This window comes from Giraffa tippelskirchi, chromosome 10, assembly GCF_054371585.1.
Source record: "Giraffa tippelskirchi isolate mGirTip1 chromosome 10, T2T-mGirTip1v1.2.pri, whole genome shotgun sequence".
Lineage (NCBI taxonomy): Eukaryota > Metazoa > Chordata > Mammalia > Artiodactyla > Giraffidae > Giraffa > Giraffa tippelskirchi.
Window position 1 is genome coordinate 121,835,847 of NC_137284.1, and position 19,296 is coordinate 121,855,142.

The 19,296-nt window shown below is 50.6% G+C and overlaps 1 protein-coding gene across 17 annotated transcripts in view; it reads left to right on the top strand.

Annotated features, from left to right (window-relative positions):
• The first annotated feature begins 636 nt into the window (after positions 1-636).
• Positions 637-19,296, top strand: part of CAMK2B (calcium/calmodulin dependent protein kinase II beta) — a 92,719-nt gene continuing 74,059 nt past the window's right edge. For 9 of the 17 annotated variants that reach the window (XM_081535266.1, XM_081535268.1, XM_081535267.1 and 6 more), the window contains exon 1: positions 649-985. In XM_081535266.1, the coding sequence (XP_081391392.1) occupies positions 921-985 (65 nt within the window). In that variant the 5' untranslated portion in view covers positions 649-920. Of the gene's footprint in view, positions 986-19,296 lie in introns of all 17 variants that reach the window. The other 8 variants (XR_014067003.1, XM_081535262.1, XM_081535263.1 and 5 more) reach the window with 2 other exon arrangements.

The following is a 19,296-nucleotide window of genomic DNA, read 5'->3' on the forward strand; positions in this document are numbered from 1 at the left end:
TGTCTGTTCCTGGGACCTCTGCTGGGGAGCCCTCAGCGCCAACTGCTAGGAAGAGGGAGGGGCTAAGACTGTGGTGGAGCAGGCAGCCTCCACCCTTTCATCTAGTACTCCCTGTGTCCCCAGTGTGCACACCTGGTCTGGGAGGCTCCTGGGTGGCTCTGCCAGGGAGGCTGGACCGTGTGGTGTGTGGAGTGGTAGAGACCCGGGCCGGGCAGGGGGGGTCCTGTAGCATCTCCTCGTGGGGGTGTTAGGAATGAGTCTGTGGAGGGAGGGCTCTCCCCACCTCCTCATGAGCACCTCCGTCCCCTCTTGAGGTCGAGGTCGAAGCAGGCCTTCAGAGGAGAAAGGGGGCTGGGTTCATTGCGTGCAGTCCCCTGTGTATGTGCGCGCGGCAAGGGAGTCGCCAGAAGGCAGCGGAGAAGCCAGCTCAGGGAGCCAGCGGTTGCCCGTGTGCGTGGCCCCAGGCGCCTGGGCGCGGGTGCGGGTGCCAGCGCAGCAAGTGCAGGGCGAGGGCGCGGGTGCGAATGCCGGGAGCAGGAGTGAGTGCGAGAGCGTTTGCAGGGCGCGAGTGCGGGTGTAGGTGCAGGCGCAGGGCTCAAGTGCGTGTGCGGGTGCAGGGCGCGGATGCGAGGAGTGCGGGGCGCGTGCAGGGGGCGGCGGGCGGGGCGGGCGCGGCGGCGGTGACAGCGGCGCCCGCGCTCTCCGCGCGTAGGTGTGCGGCGCGCTCCTGGCGGGGACGGAGCGCGCAGATCTCGCGTGCGCTCGCCGCCCGGCGCAGCCCAGCCCGGCCCCCGCTCGGCGCCGCGAGCCGAGGTGTCGCCCGCGCCCGCGCCCGTGTCGCCGCCGTGCCCGCGAGCGGGAGCCGGAGTCGCCGCCGCCCGAGCGCAGCAGAGCGCACGCCGAGCCCGTCCGTCGCCGCCATGGCCACCACGGTGACTTGCACCCGCTTCACCGACGAGTACCAGCTCTACGAGGATATTGGCAAGTAAGAGCTGCGGCGCGTGCGGGCCGGGCCGGGGACCCCGAAGGGCGCTGCTCTCCGAGGGCGGTGATCCTGCCGACCCAGACTCTCTGCGCCGCCGGCTCCGGGCGCACTGCGGCCCCGCGCGCCCCCGGCTGCTCCCGGCTCGGGGCCCGGAGCGCACGGCCCCGCGCGGCCTCGACCCCCGGGCCCCGGGGCCTGGCCACCGGACAGCGGCGCGTGCGGCCCTACCGGGCCCTGTCCGGCACGATCGCCGGACCGGAGGCCCCGGCTCGAGGCGCTGGGTTCAGCGCAGCGGGGGCGGCAGCAGGTGTCCCCGGAGCGCCCGGCAGACGTGACGCATTTGGCGGCGGGAGGTCAGAGAGGAGCAGCGCGAGGTTTCGGCCGCGGGGCCTAGAGCGCGGGGGAGGGGGCGGCCCTGGCCCGGAGTGTCGTCCCCAGCGCGGGCCACGTTGTCCCCACCCCCACCGGGCGGCCGGGAGCGGGGGCGGCGGGACCTGCTCTGCGCCTGCTTCTCCGCGTGGCTTCATCTACGCGGGGGGTGCCCGTTGCGCTCCGCGCCGCGTGGGAACAGCCTCTGCTGTGGGTCCTCAGGGGATCTGGGGTTCTGAAGGCTTTTTCCCCAGATCCTTCTGGAAAGAGGAGTCTGGAGAGCTGGGGGCTGAGGTCAGGGAGCTAGGATCAGGTCACTGGGGTGAAGATGGGGAGGGGAGGTGGGAGCTTGATGGGTTTTAGGGTCGTGGGGGTAGGTGGGGGCGCAGTTCTGTAGAGTTATTTGTGGGGAGGCAATAGGACGGACTTTGAAGGCTCTTTTCAGGTAGGGCCTCGTGGAGGGAACAGGTGGCTCCTGGGCTCTGCTCACCGACGGGAGCCATGTAGGGCCCTAGATGGGGCTCAGCCGCCGGGCTCTACCCCAAATCCGATCGGGGGCTCCTCTCTGGCCTGGGAGTCTTCACTCTATGAATCAAGGTGGCTTCACTTGGCATCTCCTGGTCTGGCTCCAGAACTCCTGAAACCCCTTGGTTCCAGCTCAGCGGAGGCCAGAGCCCCGCTCTCCGCCATCCTCCCCCATCCCTTCGGCATGGTGGGGGCGCTGGCAAGGTTTCCTCTTACACCTCCAGCGGCAGATCCCTTTTTCCCTCTTTATTAAGAAACGTCTGTGGTGATACCTTGTGTTGGCGAGGGATGCTGATCATTGATAATTGTGGGTGAGAGCTGGGAGGAGTGTGGGGGCATGTGAATTCCCCAGTTCTCCCTGCACGTGGGGGAGGATGGCAGTCAGGCCTGGGGGGCTGAGGAGTGGAGGGGTGGAGTGGAGGAAGCCCATGATGGGGTTGGAGGAGGCTGGGCCCTGGGGACTCTGAAATTCCTCACCCTCAGGTGGGGGCTGGTTGGGTGCCTGTGCCCAGGGCAGGGGGACCTGGAGAGCAGAGCAGAGAAGGGGAGGAGGGGTCCAGCACCCAGATTGTATATACATCCGAGGCTCTGAGGAAGCTTCCAGGGCTTGTCTGGGACCAAGCCTGTGAGGATAGGGTGATGGGCTGGTGGTTCTCAGATGGGGACAAAGTAGCGGGCAGCAGTGGGGGGAAAGTCACCCCATTCTAGGGGACCTTCTTGTTTCTCTGTGCCCAGGCTCTCACGCCAAGCACCCCGGGTCCCCTTTGCAGAAGTGCCTCTTCCCATTCACCCCATCTCCTCAGCCTGAAGCTGGCTCCACTGACCGTTCCTTCACTTTTCTGTGAACCTTTTTGGGCTAGCGGCCCAGCTGGGTGGTCGTCCCAACCCCAGGCCTCTAGTTCCAGCGGCCACAACTGGTTGTCCTGGCTGCTGCCGTCCACACCCACACTGGGGGATGGAGGTCCTTGGGACTGCCCTTGGGGAGGGTATGGGGGGTGGTGGAAGACCCTGCAGTGGAAGCCAGGCTCCGTGAGCCATTGTGGAAAGGGAGCCAGGGCCTCACATGAGTAGGTGAGGAAGTGTAGCTGTTGAGGGGGACCAGGGGCCTGGGACAGGAGGGGAAGGTACCCCATCGCATGGGCTGGCCCAGCACCTCTTGGCAGAGCCTCCAGGCACCAGGCCCACTGAGGGATGCCCAGGAGCCTCTCATGTCCCCGCTGGGTGGGGAGGAGGATGGGCCAGTGCAGGAGGAGCTGCAGTGGGGTAGGTGTCAGGAGGGAGGGTCCGACACTGGGGCCGTCGCCTCGGCCCAGGGCTGGGGTCCTCAGTGGCCATGTTGGCGGTTGTTGACAATGCCTGGCCTGCCCGACACACAGTTGGTATTGCTTCCTGGTCCAGGTGGATGAGTCCAAGTTTATTTAAAGCTGCAGCCCCTGGCACCAGTCAGGCGACACTGAGCTCCCTGCCCGGCAAGGGCCGGGCTACAGGCCCACAGCTGCTCGCGTGACATGGGCACTGGACTGTCCCCTTTCTGCCCTGTCCCTTCTCTATCCCGCCAGCCCCTCCACCCCCCTTCCCTCCTGCCACTGTCTCTGCATGGGATCTGCCCTTTGGGGCCTGGGCTTTGGGTTCAAAGGCCAGGAAAAGCTGTTTTCTGGGGTTCTGCCTTTCCTTGCCTGGCCAGGGCACGGCTCCCCAACACCAGCATAGAGGTAAAGAGCCTTAACTTTGGCTTTAAATTACAGACAGTTATAGATCAGGGCTGCGGAACCCTCAGCCCAACACTGAACTGGCCAGCAACATGGTTTAAAAATGTTTCGTGTTGGATAGATTTTTTTAACTGGAAAGAACTTCCGGGAGTAATAAAATAAACACTTGTATCTCTTCTACCTGGAATTGGAAACTCTTTCTTCTTTTGTCATTTTGGCTTTCAGTTCAGTTCAGTCCCTCAGTCATGTCCCACTCTTTGTGACCCCATGGACTGTGGCACACCAGGCCTCCCTGTCCTTTAGAGTTCTTTTTAAAAAAATCAACAGAAATAAAGCCTTACCAAGAAATGTTAAGTAACCATTCTCCACCAACAACTGTGATGCGTTCAGATTTATCCTTTTAGACTCTTGATTCATTTGCAGGCAGATAGATTCACAACTAACATACAGGATTCTTTGGGGGTGTTTTCTTTTTAACTTTATATAAAAAGTTGGAAACTTGTGCTTTCCCTCAGCTTAGTCTTCTGGGCGTCTGTATGTGGGGACACTGTCTGGCCTTTCCCTGCTGCTCTGTATAGTGACCGTAGTACCTGTAGTACATCGTGTTCATCTCCTCGTGGCAATCTCCGTGTTGCCAGTGTTTCTTCCAGTCCCACAGTGGGTTTGCTGATGCCCAGGGGTGAGGGTTTCCTCAGAGTTTGTCTCTGGTGGTGGGGGTGCCAGTGGGGGTCTGGACATTCTCTGTGTCTCCCCTGGGCCCACTCCCCCACAGCCCCTTTCCGGGGCTCGATGCTGACCTCCTTGTCTGGCTGTTTGTTGGGTAGGAATTTTGTGCATTTTGTGTTCAGGCTCCCGGAGCTTAGACTCTGGGGAGTTATCCCCTTTAAAATCTGAGGGATCCTCCTCTCCAGGAGAAAGCAGCTGCCACATGGCTTCGGATGTAATTCAGGGGTTCATGGATCCCTCCCCTTGAGAGAAGGTGAGCCCCGTTGTAACAACCTCTAAGTGGCACATCGCTTTGAACGCTTGATTTTATTTGACTCGAGTTGCTCGGGAACCCCCTGTCATACTCCCCCCTCCCCATTTTATAGACACAGAACTGCAGCTCAGAGAGAGTGGAAAACTTGCTGCCATCAGCCAGGAAGGCCCCCATTCCCAGTCCAGGGCACCCCATCCTTCCCAGCTTCCCCCGAACTTCAGGCAGGCCCTGAGCTGACCTTGGTGTGTCCTTGACTCTATTCAGTGTGCCCCAGTTGGGGGAGAGCAGGTCTTGTCCTGGGGTGTGACCCCTCAGCGGGAGGATCATCACCATCCACCTTCTGTGCTTTCTTGATGTCCTCTCCACTAGCCACCAGCCTGCTTGGTGGTTAATAGATAAACTCAGGAAATTCAGAGCAAATCAATGGTGAGCCTCCTGAGCTCCAAAGCCTGGTTGCCAGGGAAGAGAGGACTCGGGTGGAGGAGGAATCACTGTGTTTGCTTTCTCCCGCCCTCGAGCACATCGGGTACTTCCTGCCCCAGGACCTTTGCCAGTGCTGTTCCCCCCTCCTCTGATGTCCCCACAGCTCATCCCCCTGGCCGCTCCCTTGGAGAGGTTCTCAGGCCTACTTCCTGCTCCTCCCCCACCTAACCTCTCCCTGCTTCTGTCTTCCCCTGTCACTGGGCACCATCTGACAAAAAGGCGGGTGGGTGTCTGGCCCTGCCCACAGTGGAGTTTCCTGCACAAGTGAGGAAAGGGTAAGCGAACCTGCCAGTGGCTTCTGCCTGCTGGGCTGGACCCCAGGGTTGGAGTCCAGATGCCTAATGTAGGGTATTTAGAGAAGAAGTCGCACATGTTGAGGCTGCTGTGAGATGCACATGAAGGTGAGGCTAGTTTAGTTACTATTGAACGGTATTTTTATACCATAACCTACTTTGCTGAGAGCTAAGAATATATCTTGCGCTTGCTACCTGCACTCTTTCTCTCCTGGTAACAGTCGCTAGCAGTTAAATGGTGCTTATTACATTAAGGTGCTTGATCTGTGAAACAGGTACCGTGATCACTCCCAGTTTGGAGAAGAGGTGCCTGAGACTCAGAGACGCTTTGCACAGGGCTAGGGTTTGAGTCCAGGCTGTTAACTAGAATCTACTTTCTGCTTCTCTCAGAAGCTCATGACCCTACTCCATTCTGTGTTTTTAAAAGGCGGTTATTCCACTGGCTGACTCATGGCCCGCTTGTGGTCCACTCTGACCCTGGGCTCCTCAGAGTCTCACTTGTTCTTAACAGGATGCTCGCTGAGCCCTCTTTGTGCTTTTCCAGCACAAAGCATTGCCCTATGGCTCCTTTTTATAAAAACATCATTTCCTTTGGTCATCCCTCTGTGACAAGCAATACTCTACCCCCATTTGGGGCCAGCAAGGCTTATTTGGTTTTAATGATTAAGTAGACAACAGGGATAATATCTTAAAAGAAAAATCAATAAATAACTATGTTCAGTAAATGTGACTGCTTCACACTCAAGTTTATTCATTCCACAGAGGAACCTGGACTGCCTGTTTTAATGTTAGTATAAGGATATGTGTGGTGTATATATATGTACACATTTGTATACATGCATATACGTTACACACACACACACACATATATGGTTTAAAAACACGATGGAATCACCAAAGATGTGATTCTGCAGTTTGTTTGCTTCTAACACTTTTTCACGATGATCCCTAATGTCAGAGAGACTTTTCTTACAGCTAAGCGCCTGCCAGTTCTCTTAGAATCAAGAGATGGATGTATATGTGGTGGCCTTATTTTTAAAACCCCTAATGGGGACCTGTTCTCTGACAAGCAAGAGAGAGGGAAGAGAGGATGCTGTGTTTGAAATAGGGGCTCCCAGGGTTATCAGGAGGGCATGATCGTAGTGGATGAAGGAGCACTTCTTGGTGGGGCCCTGGGTTGGGGCACAGAGGTCTTGATCAAAAAGAAGCCAAGAATGTATTCCTCTCCTTTTTTTTTTTTTTTTAATTTGAGGGATCCCCCAAGAGCCTAGGCAAGAGAGATGCAATGTTGGATTTTCTTTCTTCTACCTAAAGTGAAATTCTATTGGAGATGGTTCCCTTAGAGAGTCCATATTGAGCTGCCTGGAATTTACCAAGTGCTTGAATAAGAAAGACCAAGTGGAGGTGACATGAACAGCGTCTGCTCCCTGGAAACATCTTGTCCCTCCCACTGCTCTCTGAGGCCACCTGGTCCAAGGCAAGAGATGAGGCCTTTTTGGAGATCTCAAATATATTTTCAAAATTTTTAATTCCTTCTCTCTCCCTGCCTCAAAATGGAATCCGATTTAGTTATTTTTAAAGCATCTTTCACAGCTGCAAGTCACTTTGTTAGTGTAGAAATGTAAAAATGCATTATGTATCAACTTGGTTTTCCAAAAATTACCATATTGGCATGTTACAGAGAAATGTATATTTTATTCATATAAAGATCTGAATCTATTTAAAATGAAAACATCCTTATTGGCAGCTAGTGGTGTTCCTAGGTTCTTAACTTTTGCGTGGCCTTTGTCTCCTAGGTTAGAGGGTCACTAGGTCGTTCAGTGGCCGAAATTCCTGATGGACTGTTTTTTTTTTTGCATTGACATAATGATCCTAAAATAACTAAAGTTATGATTCTTTGTTAAGCCAGATACAAGCTTTTGTTGAATTCAGAACAGATTGGCAATAGCTGGGCATAGATTTAAGAACATTTTTTGGAGGATACATAAACCATGCTGTTCTACAGGCCTAATTTGAGAACCACCTCCTTTCCCTGCTTTATGAACAGCCAGTGAGCCCTGAGGGGAGGAGAGGCTGTGACCATTTCCATGAAACAGGAAAGGTGTCCTGTTTTTGGATGTAACACCCTCCATGGTGTTGGGCATATCCAGGCTGGTGCCTGTTTCTAGTGAAGAGTCAAGGGGCAGTTCCTGCCTCCCTGTCACTCAGCCCACGCTGAATTCCAGGGCTTAGAACCATGCCCAGTGCATAGTGGTGCCCAACAAAGTGGCTTTATGTCACCCACTAAAAGATGGAGGCCCTTCAGGTGGTTGGGAGCAGGAGGTGCTGGTGATCTCGGGGGTCTCAGATGCCTGGCCTGCGTGGCCACCTGTCTTGTCACGTGGTGAAGGGTGGCATGACTTGGGTGCTGGCTGCAGAGCTGGATGCCAAGGGGTTGAAACATTTTGCCCATTTTTTAGTGAAGTTCTTCATGTGGTTTTTGTTCTTGTACATTGAGGTGCAGCCTGATTTTCAAAGCCCTTGGTTCGATCTGGGACATCTGTTAGGGGCTTTCCAGGTGAAGAGTCCCGGTCAAGTTCGGAGCAGTACCTGCTGAAGAAGGCGTTCAGGGTGGTGCATCCTAGCCCCCGGCTGCACCTGTAGACCCCACCCCAGACCTGCTGAATCAGACCTGAAGAGGGTGGTTGCCCCTCAGTGGTGATCAGTGGGCAGCGCAGACTCAGACCCTGCAAGGGGCCTCTGTGCCCAAGGGCAGGTGCCTGCGCCCACTCCCTCCCTGGGCTCTGTAAGAGCCTTACTAGACCATGCATTTGGAATTTGCCTTCCTTTTTTCAGACACTCGATATTACCCCTTGACCCTATCCAAGTCATCTGGAGCAGAGCTTTCTAGAAGAAACAAAACTTGAGCCACAAATGTCAGGCATATGTGTAATTCAAAATTTTCTGGTACTTGAAAAAACCTAAAAAGAAACAGGTGAAAAGAACTTTAGTAGTGTATGTATTTAACTCAGTTTATCCAAAATATTGTTTCAACATATAACCAATACAAAACTTATTGTTAAGCTATCTCAAATTTAAAAATATATTGTTTTTGAAATCTGTTGTGTCTTTTTACACTTACAGCACTTCTCAGTGTGGACCTGCCACATTTCAGGCTGTTAGGGCTACACATCGGCAGTGGTTACTGTATTCGACCGTACACATTTAGAGCTTTAAGATCATTCCTGTTATTATTATTGTTACTATTTGCAACTTTTCTGGTTTCTTTTGCTTCACTTCAGATTCCTTCACACATCCAGCAAATCTGCCTGCACACTTATCATTTGCCAGGCATTTTCTGCATGCTTAGGAAACAGTGAACAAAGTTGAGGGTGCCTGCTATCATAGAGCTTATACTGGTGGGAGAAACAAGTGGCATACCCTAAACAAATTATATGATGGGGTAGAAGGTGATTTATACTTCTGCTTTGGGATTAAGGAAACTCAAGAATACCAGTTAGCAGGAAGGTTGTAGTTATAAAAACAGTGGTCAGGCCAAGAAAAGGAGAGAAACCTCAAATTGCCAAAATCAAAAGTGAAAGAGCAGACATTACAACTAATCTTATAGAAATAAAAGGCTGATAAGGGAGTTCTATGAATGACTGTGTACCAAGTGAAAGGTAACCTAGATGAACTGGACAAATTCTTAGAAAGTCAGAAACACCTGAAACTGACTCAAGAAGAAATGGAAACTCTAAATAGACTTGTAACAATTAAAGAGAATAATTAATAAATTAATAAATTTTTAATGTCCCCCCAAAAAAGTCCCTTCAGTCCAGATAACTTCACTGGTAAATTCTATCAAATATTTAAAGAAGAACTAATATCAGTCCTTCACAAACTTCTCCAAAAAATAGAAGAGGAAGGAATTCTTCCTAACTTACTCTGTGAAGCCAGTAACTACCCTGATACTAAGGCCAGAGAAAGACATCTTAAGAAGACTATAGACCAATATTCCTTTTGGATACAGATGCAACATTCTCAGCAAAACACTAGTGAAACAAATTTAGCAGCATAAAAAAAGGTTCATTATGAGCTAGCAAGATTTATTCCAGGAATAAAAAGTTGGTTCAAAATACAAAATTCAATCAATGTGATATGCCAGATTAACAGATTAAGCAAAGAAAGTGTATGATCATTTCAATAGCTGCAGACACATCTAGCATTTAACAAAATCTAATACCTTTTCCTGCTAGAAACACTCAACAAATAGGGTTAGAAATGAATTTCTTCAACTTGATAAAAGGCCTCTATGAAAACGCCACAGCTAACATATTTCATGGCAAAAAACTGAATGCTTTCTCCCTAAGGCCAGAAACAATCAAGAGTGTTCTATTCAACATTGTACAGGGGATTCTGGCCAGGGCACTTAGGGAAGAAAACGAAATAAAAGGCACTCAGATAGGAGAGGAGTGGGTAAAACTACCTCTTTTTACAGATATCATGATCTCGTATAGAGAAAATCCCAAGGAATCTCTGAAAAGCTATTAGAACTAAAAAATGAATTTAGCAAAATTGCAAGATACAAGATCAAGATACAAAAATCCAATATGTTTCATTACACTTGCAATGTTCAATCCCAAAATAAAATTAGGGAAAAAAATTCATATTTTAAAAGAATAAAATACATAATAAGAAAATTTTAAAAAGGTAATACAAGAGTTGAACATTGAAAACTACAGACTACTGTTGAATAATATTAAAGATCTAGATAAATGGAAAGACGTTTTATGTTCATGATCTGAAGACTTAATATTGTTAAAATGGCAGTATATGCCAAATTGATCTATAAATTCAATGTAGTACCTATTACAATTCCAGCTACCTTTAAAAAAAGAATAAAAAATTAAAAATAAAATTTATAGGGAAATGTAAGAGGTCCAAAAGAGCCAGAACAATTTTGAAAAAGAACAAAGTTGGAGGATTCATACTTCCTGATTTCAAAACTAACTATACTGTTACATCAGTCAAGTCAGAGCGGATATTGTCTAGCATAACTGTGGGTATAGTGTGACTAAAGGATGAACACATAGATCAGTGGAATATGATTGAGAGTCTAGAATAAACTCATATTTCTATAGTCTGCTGATTTCTTTTGACAAGGATGGCAAGTCAATTCAATGGAAAAAGAATAATAGTTCCTTTAACCAGTTGACAAGTGGGCATCCATGTGCAAAAGGATGAAGTTGGAACGCTATCTAATGCTAGATACAAAAGTAGATAGGACTTCCCTAGTGGTCCAGTGGTAAAGAATCCATCTGCCAATGCAGGGGCATGAGTTTGATTACTAGTCTGGGAAGATTCCACATGCCATGGAGTAACTAAATCCGTGTGCCACAACTACTGAGCTTGTGCTCTGGAGCCAACAAGCTGCAACTACTATGAGCCCATCACTGCAACTACTGAAGCCCAGGCAACCTAGAGCCTGTGCTCTGCAACAAGAGAAGCCACTGCAATGAGGAGCCCGTGCTCTGTAACTAGAGAGTAGCCCCCACTCTCCGCAATTAGAGAAAAAGCCCTTGCAGCAACAAAGACCAAGCACAGCCAAAAATAAATAAATATTAATAAACAAACTTTTACAAAGAAGTAAATAAAAACAAAAAAGATATATTAGTGGTCAGCAAGCACACAAAAAGATGCTCAACATAGTTATCTCAAAATGGCCTAATTGTGGGAGCTAAAACCAAAAAATTTTTGGAAGAAAACTTACGAGTCAATCTTTGTGACCTTCGATTTGGCAATGGTTTTTTTAGGTACAACACCATAAAGCACAAACAACAAAAGAAAAATAAATTGGACTTAATTAACATTATAAAAAACTTTTGTGCTTTAAAGGACATCACCAAGAAAGTGGAAAGACAACCCATGGAAGGGAAAAAATATTTGCAAATCATATATCTGATAAGGAACTTGTATTTAAAATATTTGAAGAGCTTACTACCTAACAGTAAAAAGACAAATGACCTAATTAAAAAATGGGCAAAGGGCCAGAAAAGATATTTCTCCAGAGAAGATATACCAGTAGACAATAAACACACAAAAGGATGCTCAACATCATTAGTCATTTGGGAAATGCAAATGAAAATCACATTGAGATCTCACCTCATTTCCACTAGAATGAGCAGAATCAAAAAGACAATGTCAGGTGTTGGTGAGGATATGGAGTTGGAACCCTCATGTGTTACGGTGGGGATGTAAAATGGTGCAGCTGCTATGGAAAACAGTCTGACAGTTTCTCAAAGTGTTCCCTTCCTAGGTATATACTCAAGAGATATGAAAACATGTTCCCAAAGACATACAGATGGGCAGTAGACACATGAAAAGATGCCCAACATTGTTAACTATTAGAGAAATGCAAACCAAAACTAAAGGGACTTTCCTAGTGGTGTGCAGTGGTTAAGAATCCGCCAGCCAATGCTCAGGGGACACAGTTCGATTCCTGGTCCAGGAAGATCCCACGTGCCGTGGGACAACTAAGCCTGTGTTCCACAACTGCTGAGCCCAAGTGCTGCAACTACCGAGTCCATGTGCCACAACTACTGAAGCCATGCACCCTAGAGTCCATGATCCACAATAAGAGAGAAACGACTGAAACAAGTCCATGCACAGAATAGAAGTGTAGCACCTGCTCACTGCAACCAGAGAAAGCCCTTGAACAACAAGGAAGACCCAGCACAGTCAAAAATAAATACATACAACTAGTTAAAAAATCAAAACTTCAATGAGGCATTGCCTCACACTAGTCAGAATGGCCATCATCAGAAAATATATGTCTATAAATAACAAATACTAGAGTGAGTGTGGAGAAAAGGGAACCACACTGTTGGTGGAAATGTATTGGTGCAGCAATTATGGAGAACAGTATGCGGTTCCTTAAAAAACTGAAAATAGAGTTACCATAGGATCCAGCAATCTCATTCTTGGGCATATATCTGGAAAAGATGAAAATTCTAATTAGAAAAGATACATGTACCACAATGTTCATAGCAGTATTGTTTACTATAGGCAAAACTTGGAAGCAACCTGAGTGTCCATCGACAGATAAATGGATAAAGAAGATATTGTACATATATACAATGGCATGTTACTCAGTCATGAAAAAGAATGAAATAATGCTATTTGCAGCAACATAGATGGGCCTAGAGATTATCATACTGAGTGAAGCCAGACAAAGAAAGACAAATATCATATGATACTACTTATATGGTATATGTGGAATCTTAAAAAATGATAAATGAACTTATTTACAAAACAGATGCACAGACATAGAAAACAAACTTATGGTTACCTAAGGGGAAAGGAGCCAGAGAGGGATTAATTAGGAGTGTGGGATTAACAGATACACACTACTATGTATAAAACAGATAAACAACAAGGACCTACTGTATAGCACAGGGAAATATTAATGTATTTGATGTCTTGTGGGGAAAAAAGCATACATCCACACAACAACTTGTTCATAACAGCATTATCCACAATAGCCAAAGAGTAGAAACAAACCAAATGTCCATCAACTGATGAATGGATAAAGAAAATGTGTTATTTCCACACAATGAAGAATTATTTGTGCACAAAAAGAAATGGAGTACATTATGAGTCAACTTGTGGTGTCTGAAGGCAGGGTCCGCAACGCCATGGCCAAGGCACAGTGAACCGTCCCCCGGCTCCCTCTACCCCAGCCTTTGCTCCGTCTCACACCCGGACACCTGTCGGCATGCCCAGAAGCAACTGAGAGCTGCCTGGGAGCTGGAGGCTGGAGGCTGGTATGAGCTAGACCGTGGGGAATGAGAGGCTGGGAGGGGAGACCCACAGACTTCCCCTCTTACTCTGCCAGGTCTTGGTATTTCATTTCCCACGGCCTGGACTGGCTTTGGGTCCAGAGTGGTCTCAGAGTGCACACAAGGCCATGATGAGGAGCAAGAGGCCGCACCCCCCCCCACCCCGAACCCAGACCGTGCGCCTGGACACAGCTCCCGAAGGCCTCATCCTCTCACCTCTCTCCTGGCCCTGACTGGGGGAGGGGGGTTATGCCGGATGGGTGCTGGAGGGTGAGGCTCCTCTGGGAGCAGGAGGGGTGGGTCCCAGTGGGTGGGGTGATGGGCGAGGGTGGAGGAGGAGGACAGGCTGTCAGTGCGATTGGCAGTGATGGGAAGGGCTGGAGTAGGGGTGGAGCCCAAACCCCAAACCCCCGGCTCTGGGCTCTGTGATTCCGGGACATCTGGTTGCCTCCTTTCTGGGCCTGCCCTGTGCTCCTCCTTCCTGCCTTGGTCCTCCCCATTGCCTCTCCTTACCTCCTTCTCTTCTCCTTGGCCCCTTTTCCAGACTCCTATGTCTCCCACTTCTTCTGTCCCCTGGGGCACCCCCAGGGCAGGCTGTGAACCCTGCTGGCCTCATCCCCAATTCCCTGGCCAAGGAAGGCCCCAGAGGTCCAGCAGCCGGGAGTCCCTAGGAGCAGGTTCCGGCTGGGAACCCAGAGGCCAGGTGCCACACGGGGTGAGGGTCCTGCCACCCTTTGTGGAGACCAGTGCAGGGATGGACCCCACTGGAACACCTCAAGCTCAGGGTTCCACTTCGAGGGACCTGTAGGTGCCTTGGCTTCAGAGCTCTGGCCCTGGTGTTGTCCCGTGTGCTGGGGTTCCACTTGTTTCTGTCCTGAGTGGTCCCCTTGGGACTGTACCATCCATGATTCCTGGACTGGGACCTGGGTGCTGAGGCCAGGGCCCCAGCATCCTTGTCATTCCAGCGTGGGGTGGGTTCCAGGGTCCCCTCATCCATGCCCCTTCCTTCCCTGAGGATCTCTGGCCCCTCAGGTCTGGGCGGGGCTGTGGAGCAGCAGAGAGACTTCTAGCTTTCAGACTGTGGTGCCTGAAAGGTGGTGCTTTTCATGATTCCTCTGTGGCCTGAGAGTGGGCGCATTCATACACTTGCATTTTTATTTTCTGCTGCTGCTGCTGCTAAGTTGCTTCAGTCGTGTCCGACTCTGTGCGACCCCATAGACAGCAGCCCACCAGGCTCCCCTGTCCTTGGGATTCTCCAGGCAAGAATACTGGAGTGGGTTGCAATTTCTTTCTCTTATTTTCTGACCCATGAATAAGTGTTCATCTTGACTGATTGCCTGAGGGACACACTGCCTAGGATGGCCTGTCTTGTGGGAGTTAAGCTCTCTTTTCTGCCTCAAGTTTAGACTTTTCTTTCCTTCCTCCTTCATCTGCGTACAGGCTCTTCCTGGTGTGGTGACCGATGGGCATTCCTTCCATTTTGCTAGCTGGACCTTGTGGAGCAGGGACTAGGGGCTGGGTTGGTCCATCCGTTTCCCTTCTCTTCTCCTTTCCTTACTTAAAGGATGCTTCGGGGTCTCTCCATAAAGAAGGCTGAGCACTGAAGAATTGATGCTTTCAAAGTATGGTGCTGGAGAAGACTCTTGAGAATACCTTGGACTGCAAGATCAAACCAGTCAATCCTCAAGGAAATCAACCCTGAATATTCATTGGAAGAACTGATGCTGAACCAGAAGCTCCAGTACTTTGGCCACCTGATGTGAAGAGCCTATTCATGGAAAAGGCCCTGATTCTGGGAAAGACTGAGGGCAGGAGAAGAAGGGGATGACAGAGGATGAGATAGTTGGATTGCATCACTGACTCAACAGACATGAGTTTGAACAGACTCCTGGGTATAGTGAAGGACAGGGAAGCCTGGTGTGCTGCAGTTCATGGAGGTCGCAAAGAGGTGGATGGCACTTAGCGACTGCACAACAAAGGGGTCTCTCCTGAGGCCATCCTGGGGTTGCCTTCTCCGGCCTCCCCGTTCTCAGGCTCCTCTGCTGAGTTAAGCTGTCATCTGAGTTCCAGTCCCCTCTGCTTTCCCATCTCCTGCATCTCCCAGCCCTGATGGTCGGTACAGGCACTGGGTGGGGGTCTGGGTCTTGCTCTCACTGGGGACTTCTTGCATCACCTCTTGGAGTGCGCAGGGTCTTCACCTTGGTTCCCCACTGGGGTGCTGTCTGTGTGGAATCCCTGCACAGTCTCCAGGTTCCGCTGTGCCTAAGTCAGCCTGGGACTCCCAGGTGAGTGGACACCGAGGCCTGGGCTCTCTGTGGCAGGGGCGTCAAAGTGGGTCCTTACCAGCAGGAGGGGACAGTCACAAGTGTATTCTCTTGGGGATAGTGGGTCGGTGCCACACACCTGGGCAGAAGAAGGGTCACCTCTTAGAGCCTCAGTCTTCTCATCTGTGAAGGGGGTGTGTCATCATGAGGTCAGTCACACAGTGCAGGGAGCTGGCCACGTGGCAGGGAGGGCAGAGCCCATGCCAGGCCTGGAGGCCTCTGGCGCTTCAGCTTTCTCTGCGGCCAGGGCCTGGGAGGAGGGGCTGGGGTGACCATTAAGGAGGACACAACCCAGAGCCGAAGAGGGGGCTGTCCAGGATGCCAGTGCAGTGCAGTTGGCACAGTGGACCAGCCACTTTTCTGTGCCAAAACCAAGGAGGTGGTTCCAGGCCAGGTGGGACGAGGAGGACATCCATGGGCAAGGCGGGCATTTCCTGCCCGTTCGGTCGCCTCTGCCCTGGCCTGGCCCACAGATCAGGGACCCTGCCTGTGCCTGGGAGCACTGAGCCCATCACAGTTGTTCCTTTCAGTTCATGGTTTTCTGTCTGGGGTTGTTATGCTTTTTTCCTCTAAATGTTCCTTGTTTGTCAGCAGAGGTTAAGGTATGCCACGTGGTTCTAAAGGCACTAGTTTTGAAAATTTGACTTTAAAGTTAGCAGGACAAGTACTAGTCTCTTTTTTTTTTTATTAGTGATTTCTTAGACATACAGCTACATATCCTACCAGTCTTCCTCTTTTTTTTTAATTGTGGTAAAATATATATAACATAAAATTTACCATCTTAACCATTTTTAGGTGTGTAGGTCAGTGGTGTTCAGTACATTCCTGTTGTGGTGTTACCATCGCCACCATCCATCTCCTGAGCATTTTTATCTGATAAAACTGACTCTGTCCCCATTAAATATCACGAACTTCCTTTCCCCCAACCCCTGGCACCCACCGTTCTACCTTCTGTCTCTGAATTTGACTGCTCTGAACATCTCATGTAAGTGGAAGCACACAGCATTTGCCTCTTTGTGTCTGACTTATTTCACTCCACACACTGTCCTCTACTTTTACCCATGTTTTAGCATGTGTCAGAATTTCCTTCTTTTTTGAGGCTGAATGATATTCATTGATGGATCACATTTTGCTTATCCATTCACCTGTCAATGGACACTTTGGGCCTTGCGGCCTTTTTAAAGGACAAAATACATGGTCTCCTCCCACTGGCCACGAATTCTCAATACTGGGCTGTGTGGCTTGGGCCACCATGTAAGCTCTCTGGGTTCAGTTTCCCCCTCTATAAACCAGGAAAGTGAAAAGTGAAAGTGTTAGTGGCTCAGTCGTGTCTGACTCTTTGTGATCCTGTGGACTGTAGCCCACCAGGCTCCTCTGACCCTGGAATTCTCCAGGCAAGAATACTGGAGTGGGTTGCCATCCTCCAGGGATCTTCCTGACCCAGGGTTTGAACCCAGGTCTCCTGCATTGCAGGCAGATTCTTTACCATCTGAGCCACCAGGGAAGCCCAATAAACCAGGAGGTTTGGGTCAAATGACCTTCTGAGGTCCCTTGTGGCTCCATGAATTGACTCTGTGGAAATCCCATTTCCTTCCTCTGAGACTTGCCACAAAGCTCACCTGTCAGATGCTTGGGTGTCTGTGGGCCAATCACACAGGTATTTGCATTCTTGGAGAATACAACTTAAGGAGGATGAAGTCTGATTGACCTGAAACATAAAAGAAAAACAAGCCCCATAGAGCTTTAATGGATATACCCACCCCTTCCAGGAAAAAAGAATCAAATGGCCACAAAGCCCATCTTCCTAAGCTCCAGATCCTGGCGAGTCTGGGCCACCATGGGTGGTGAGTTGCCGTCTGTGTTCAGAGCATCTGTCCAGGCAGGCGGTGCTGCTCCCATGCCCGCCCAGATGCCCCGCCTCCCTCCAGGGCCACCGAACCTTCCAGTCTCTGTCCCTCCTCCCTTGTCTGCTCCTGCTTGTCCTCTCTGAGCTGCGTGGCCTCAGCAGTAATTTCAGGCCCCTAGGGGGTTGACTCAGTTCTGTCCCCGTCGGTGACTGCCTGGCACTGTGACGAATGGGGCGGACGCGGCTTTGAAGAGCTGCTTTTGAAGGTTGCTCTGTGGGCCGCTGGCTCACAGACCCAGGCTGGGAACATGGTCCCAGCTGCTGCGGTTGTGTGTGCATCCAGTGGTCCCGTGGCTTCTGAATCGGCCCTTGGTCCATCAACAGTCACACTAGGAGGGCAGCCACGTGGCCTGCTTTTCTGGGCTGCGTCAGGCCCAGCAGTGGTGCTGGGCGCATCCAGCTGTGGGGATGCCAGCTGGGTTCCATGGCTCTCCAGGGTGGCCTCTGAGCATGAAGGTAGCAGATGGAGGCACAGCTGGACAGGGCTCTGGCCTGAGGTTCTGATGGGGGCATCTTAAGAGCACAGTGGCCCTGAAGCGATGTCAGTGTCCCCAGATCAGGACAGGCAGTCTGAGGTGTGCAGGTGGGCTGACCGGGACCCCAGCAGAGCAGGTGTGAGCTGCTTCTCATTGGAAACTCCTGTACCAGCTTCCTCGGTGCCTCTGCCGGACCTTCCTGGGCCTGCCTGGTCTGGCCATCAGTGGAGGGCTGCTGACCATGGAGATTCCTGGGGGTACACACAGCCTCGGCCTCTAGCCTTGGGGGTTCTGGCACTCCCAAATTCAGATTTCCTTTTGGACCAGAAACCTGAGGGGGTGAGCTTTTCCCCTCAGGGTTCGCGTGTATACCCCCCACCCCAGAACCCCTTTGCTGAGGCAGCAGGTCTCTGCATCTGTGGGATAAGGTGGGCAGGCAGCTCCCCAGAGCCTCCTAGCCGAGCACCTCCATGGCCACACAGTTCTGTCATCTTCACAATCAAGGGGACTTTTACTTCCTTCCCATAATATGTTCAATGCTGGTGAAAATACCAAGCATTTGGTGGTGAAACAACTTGGCCCTCTCTGTCCAAGTGTTAGTGAAAGGGAGGCCTATGATGTGACACCTTGCCTCTGTCCAGAGCACCCCAGATGGCTGGACCAAGGGCAGGTGTGGGTGTCCAGGTATGGCCAGGGTCCTCTCTCTGAGCTGATTCTTCTGATGGAAAACAGGTGAAAACTCCATAACAGTTCTGGGAACTTCTATGGTCACTGGTGTCTGATAATTCAGGGTGAGTTGACTTCTGCTTGCTGGGCACTCAAGGTGGAGATCCAGGTATCACAGGTGGGCATGGGGCCGGGAGTAAGGAGAGGAGGGCAGAGACCCAGGACAAGGGCCTTGAATGGGGTGCCGCCTGCACACAGGGTGGTGGAGGCCCCAGGCCTCTCCAGGCCTGGATGGGGCTTCCTGCTGCCCTGCTCCCCAGCTTGTTGCCAGCTTTCCTTGACAAGCTGGAATCCTGTGCTGTCAGGATTCTGGGGGCTAATAAGTGAAGACCCAAGCCCTGCCCTTGAAGCATCCCACTTTATTTCAGGGGCCAACAAAAATATGCCTTGCTACCTCTCTCCCAAGCATGTAACAAGCCTCCTGCTCCTAGCAGGTGGCCACGGGGGCTGCATGCAGTGAAGAAGGGTTGCCTTCACATATAAAGAGGTCCTACAGGTCAATAAAAAAAGAGCTAAAATTCCAACTGAAATATGGATGAAGGACATAAGCAGGCAGCTCACAGAAGATGAAATGGAAGTTCTTTCAGGTGGCGAAAACATGAAGAATAGAAATGAAACCAAAGCCACTGCTCTCTTGTCCCTGAGTTCACCTCGGGCTTCAGGTATGAGATGGTTTTTTCAGGTGACCTGTGGGCTGATGAGGT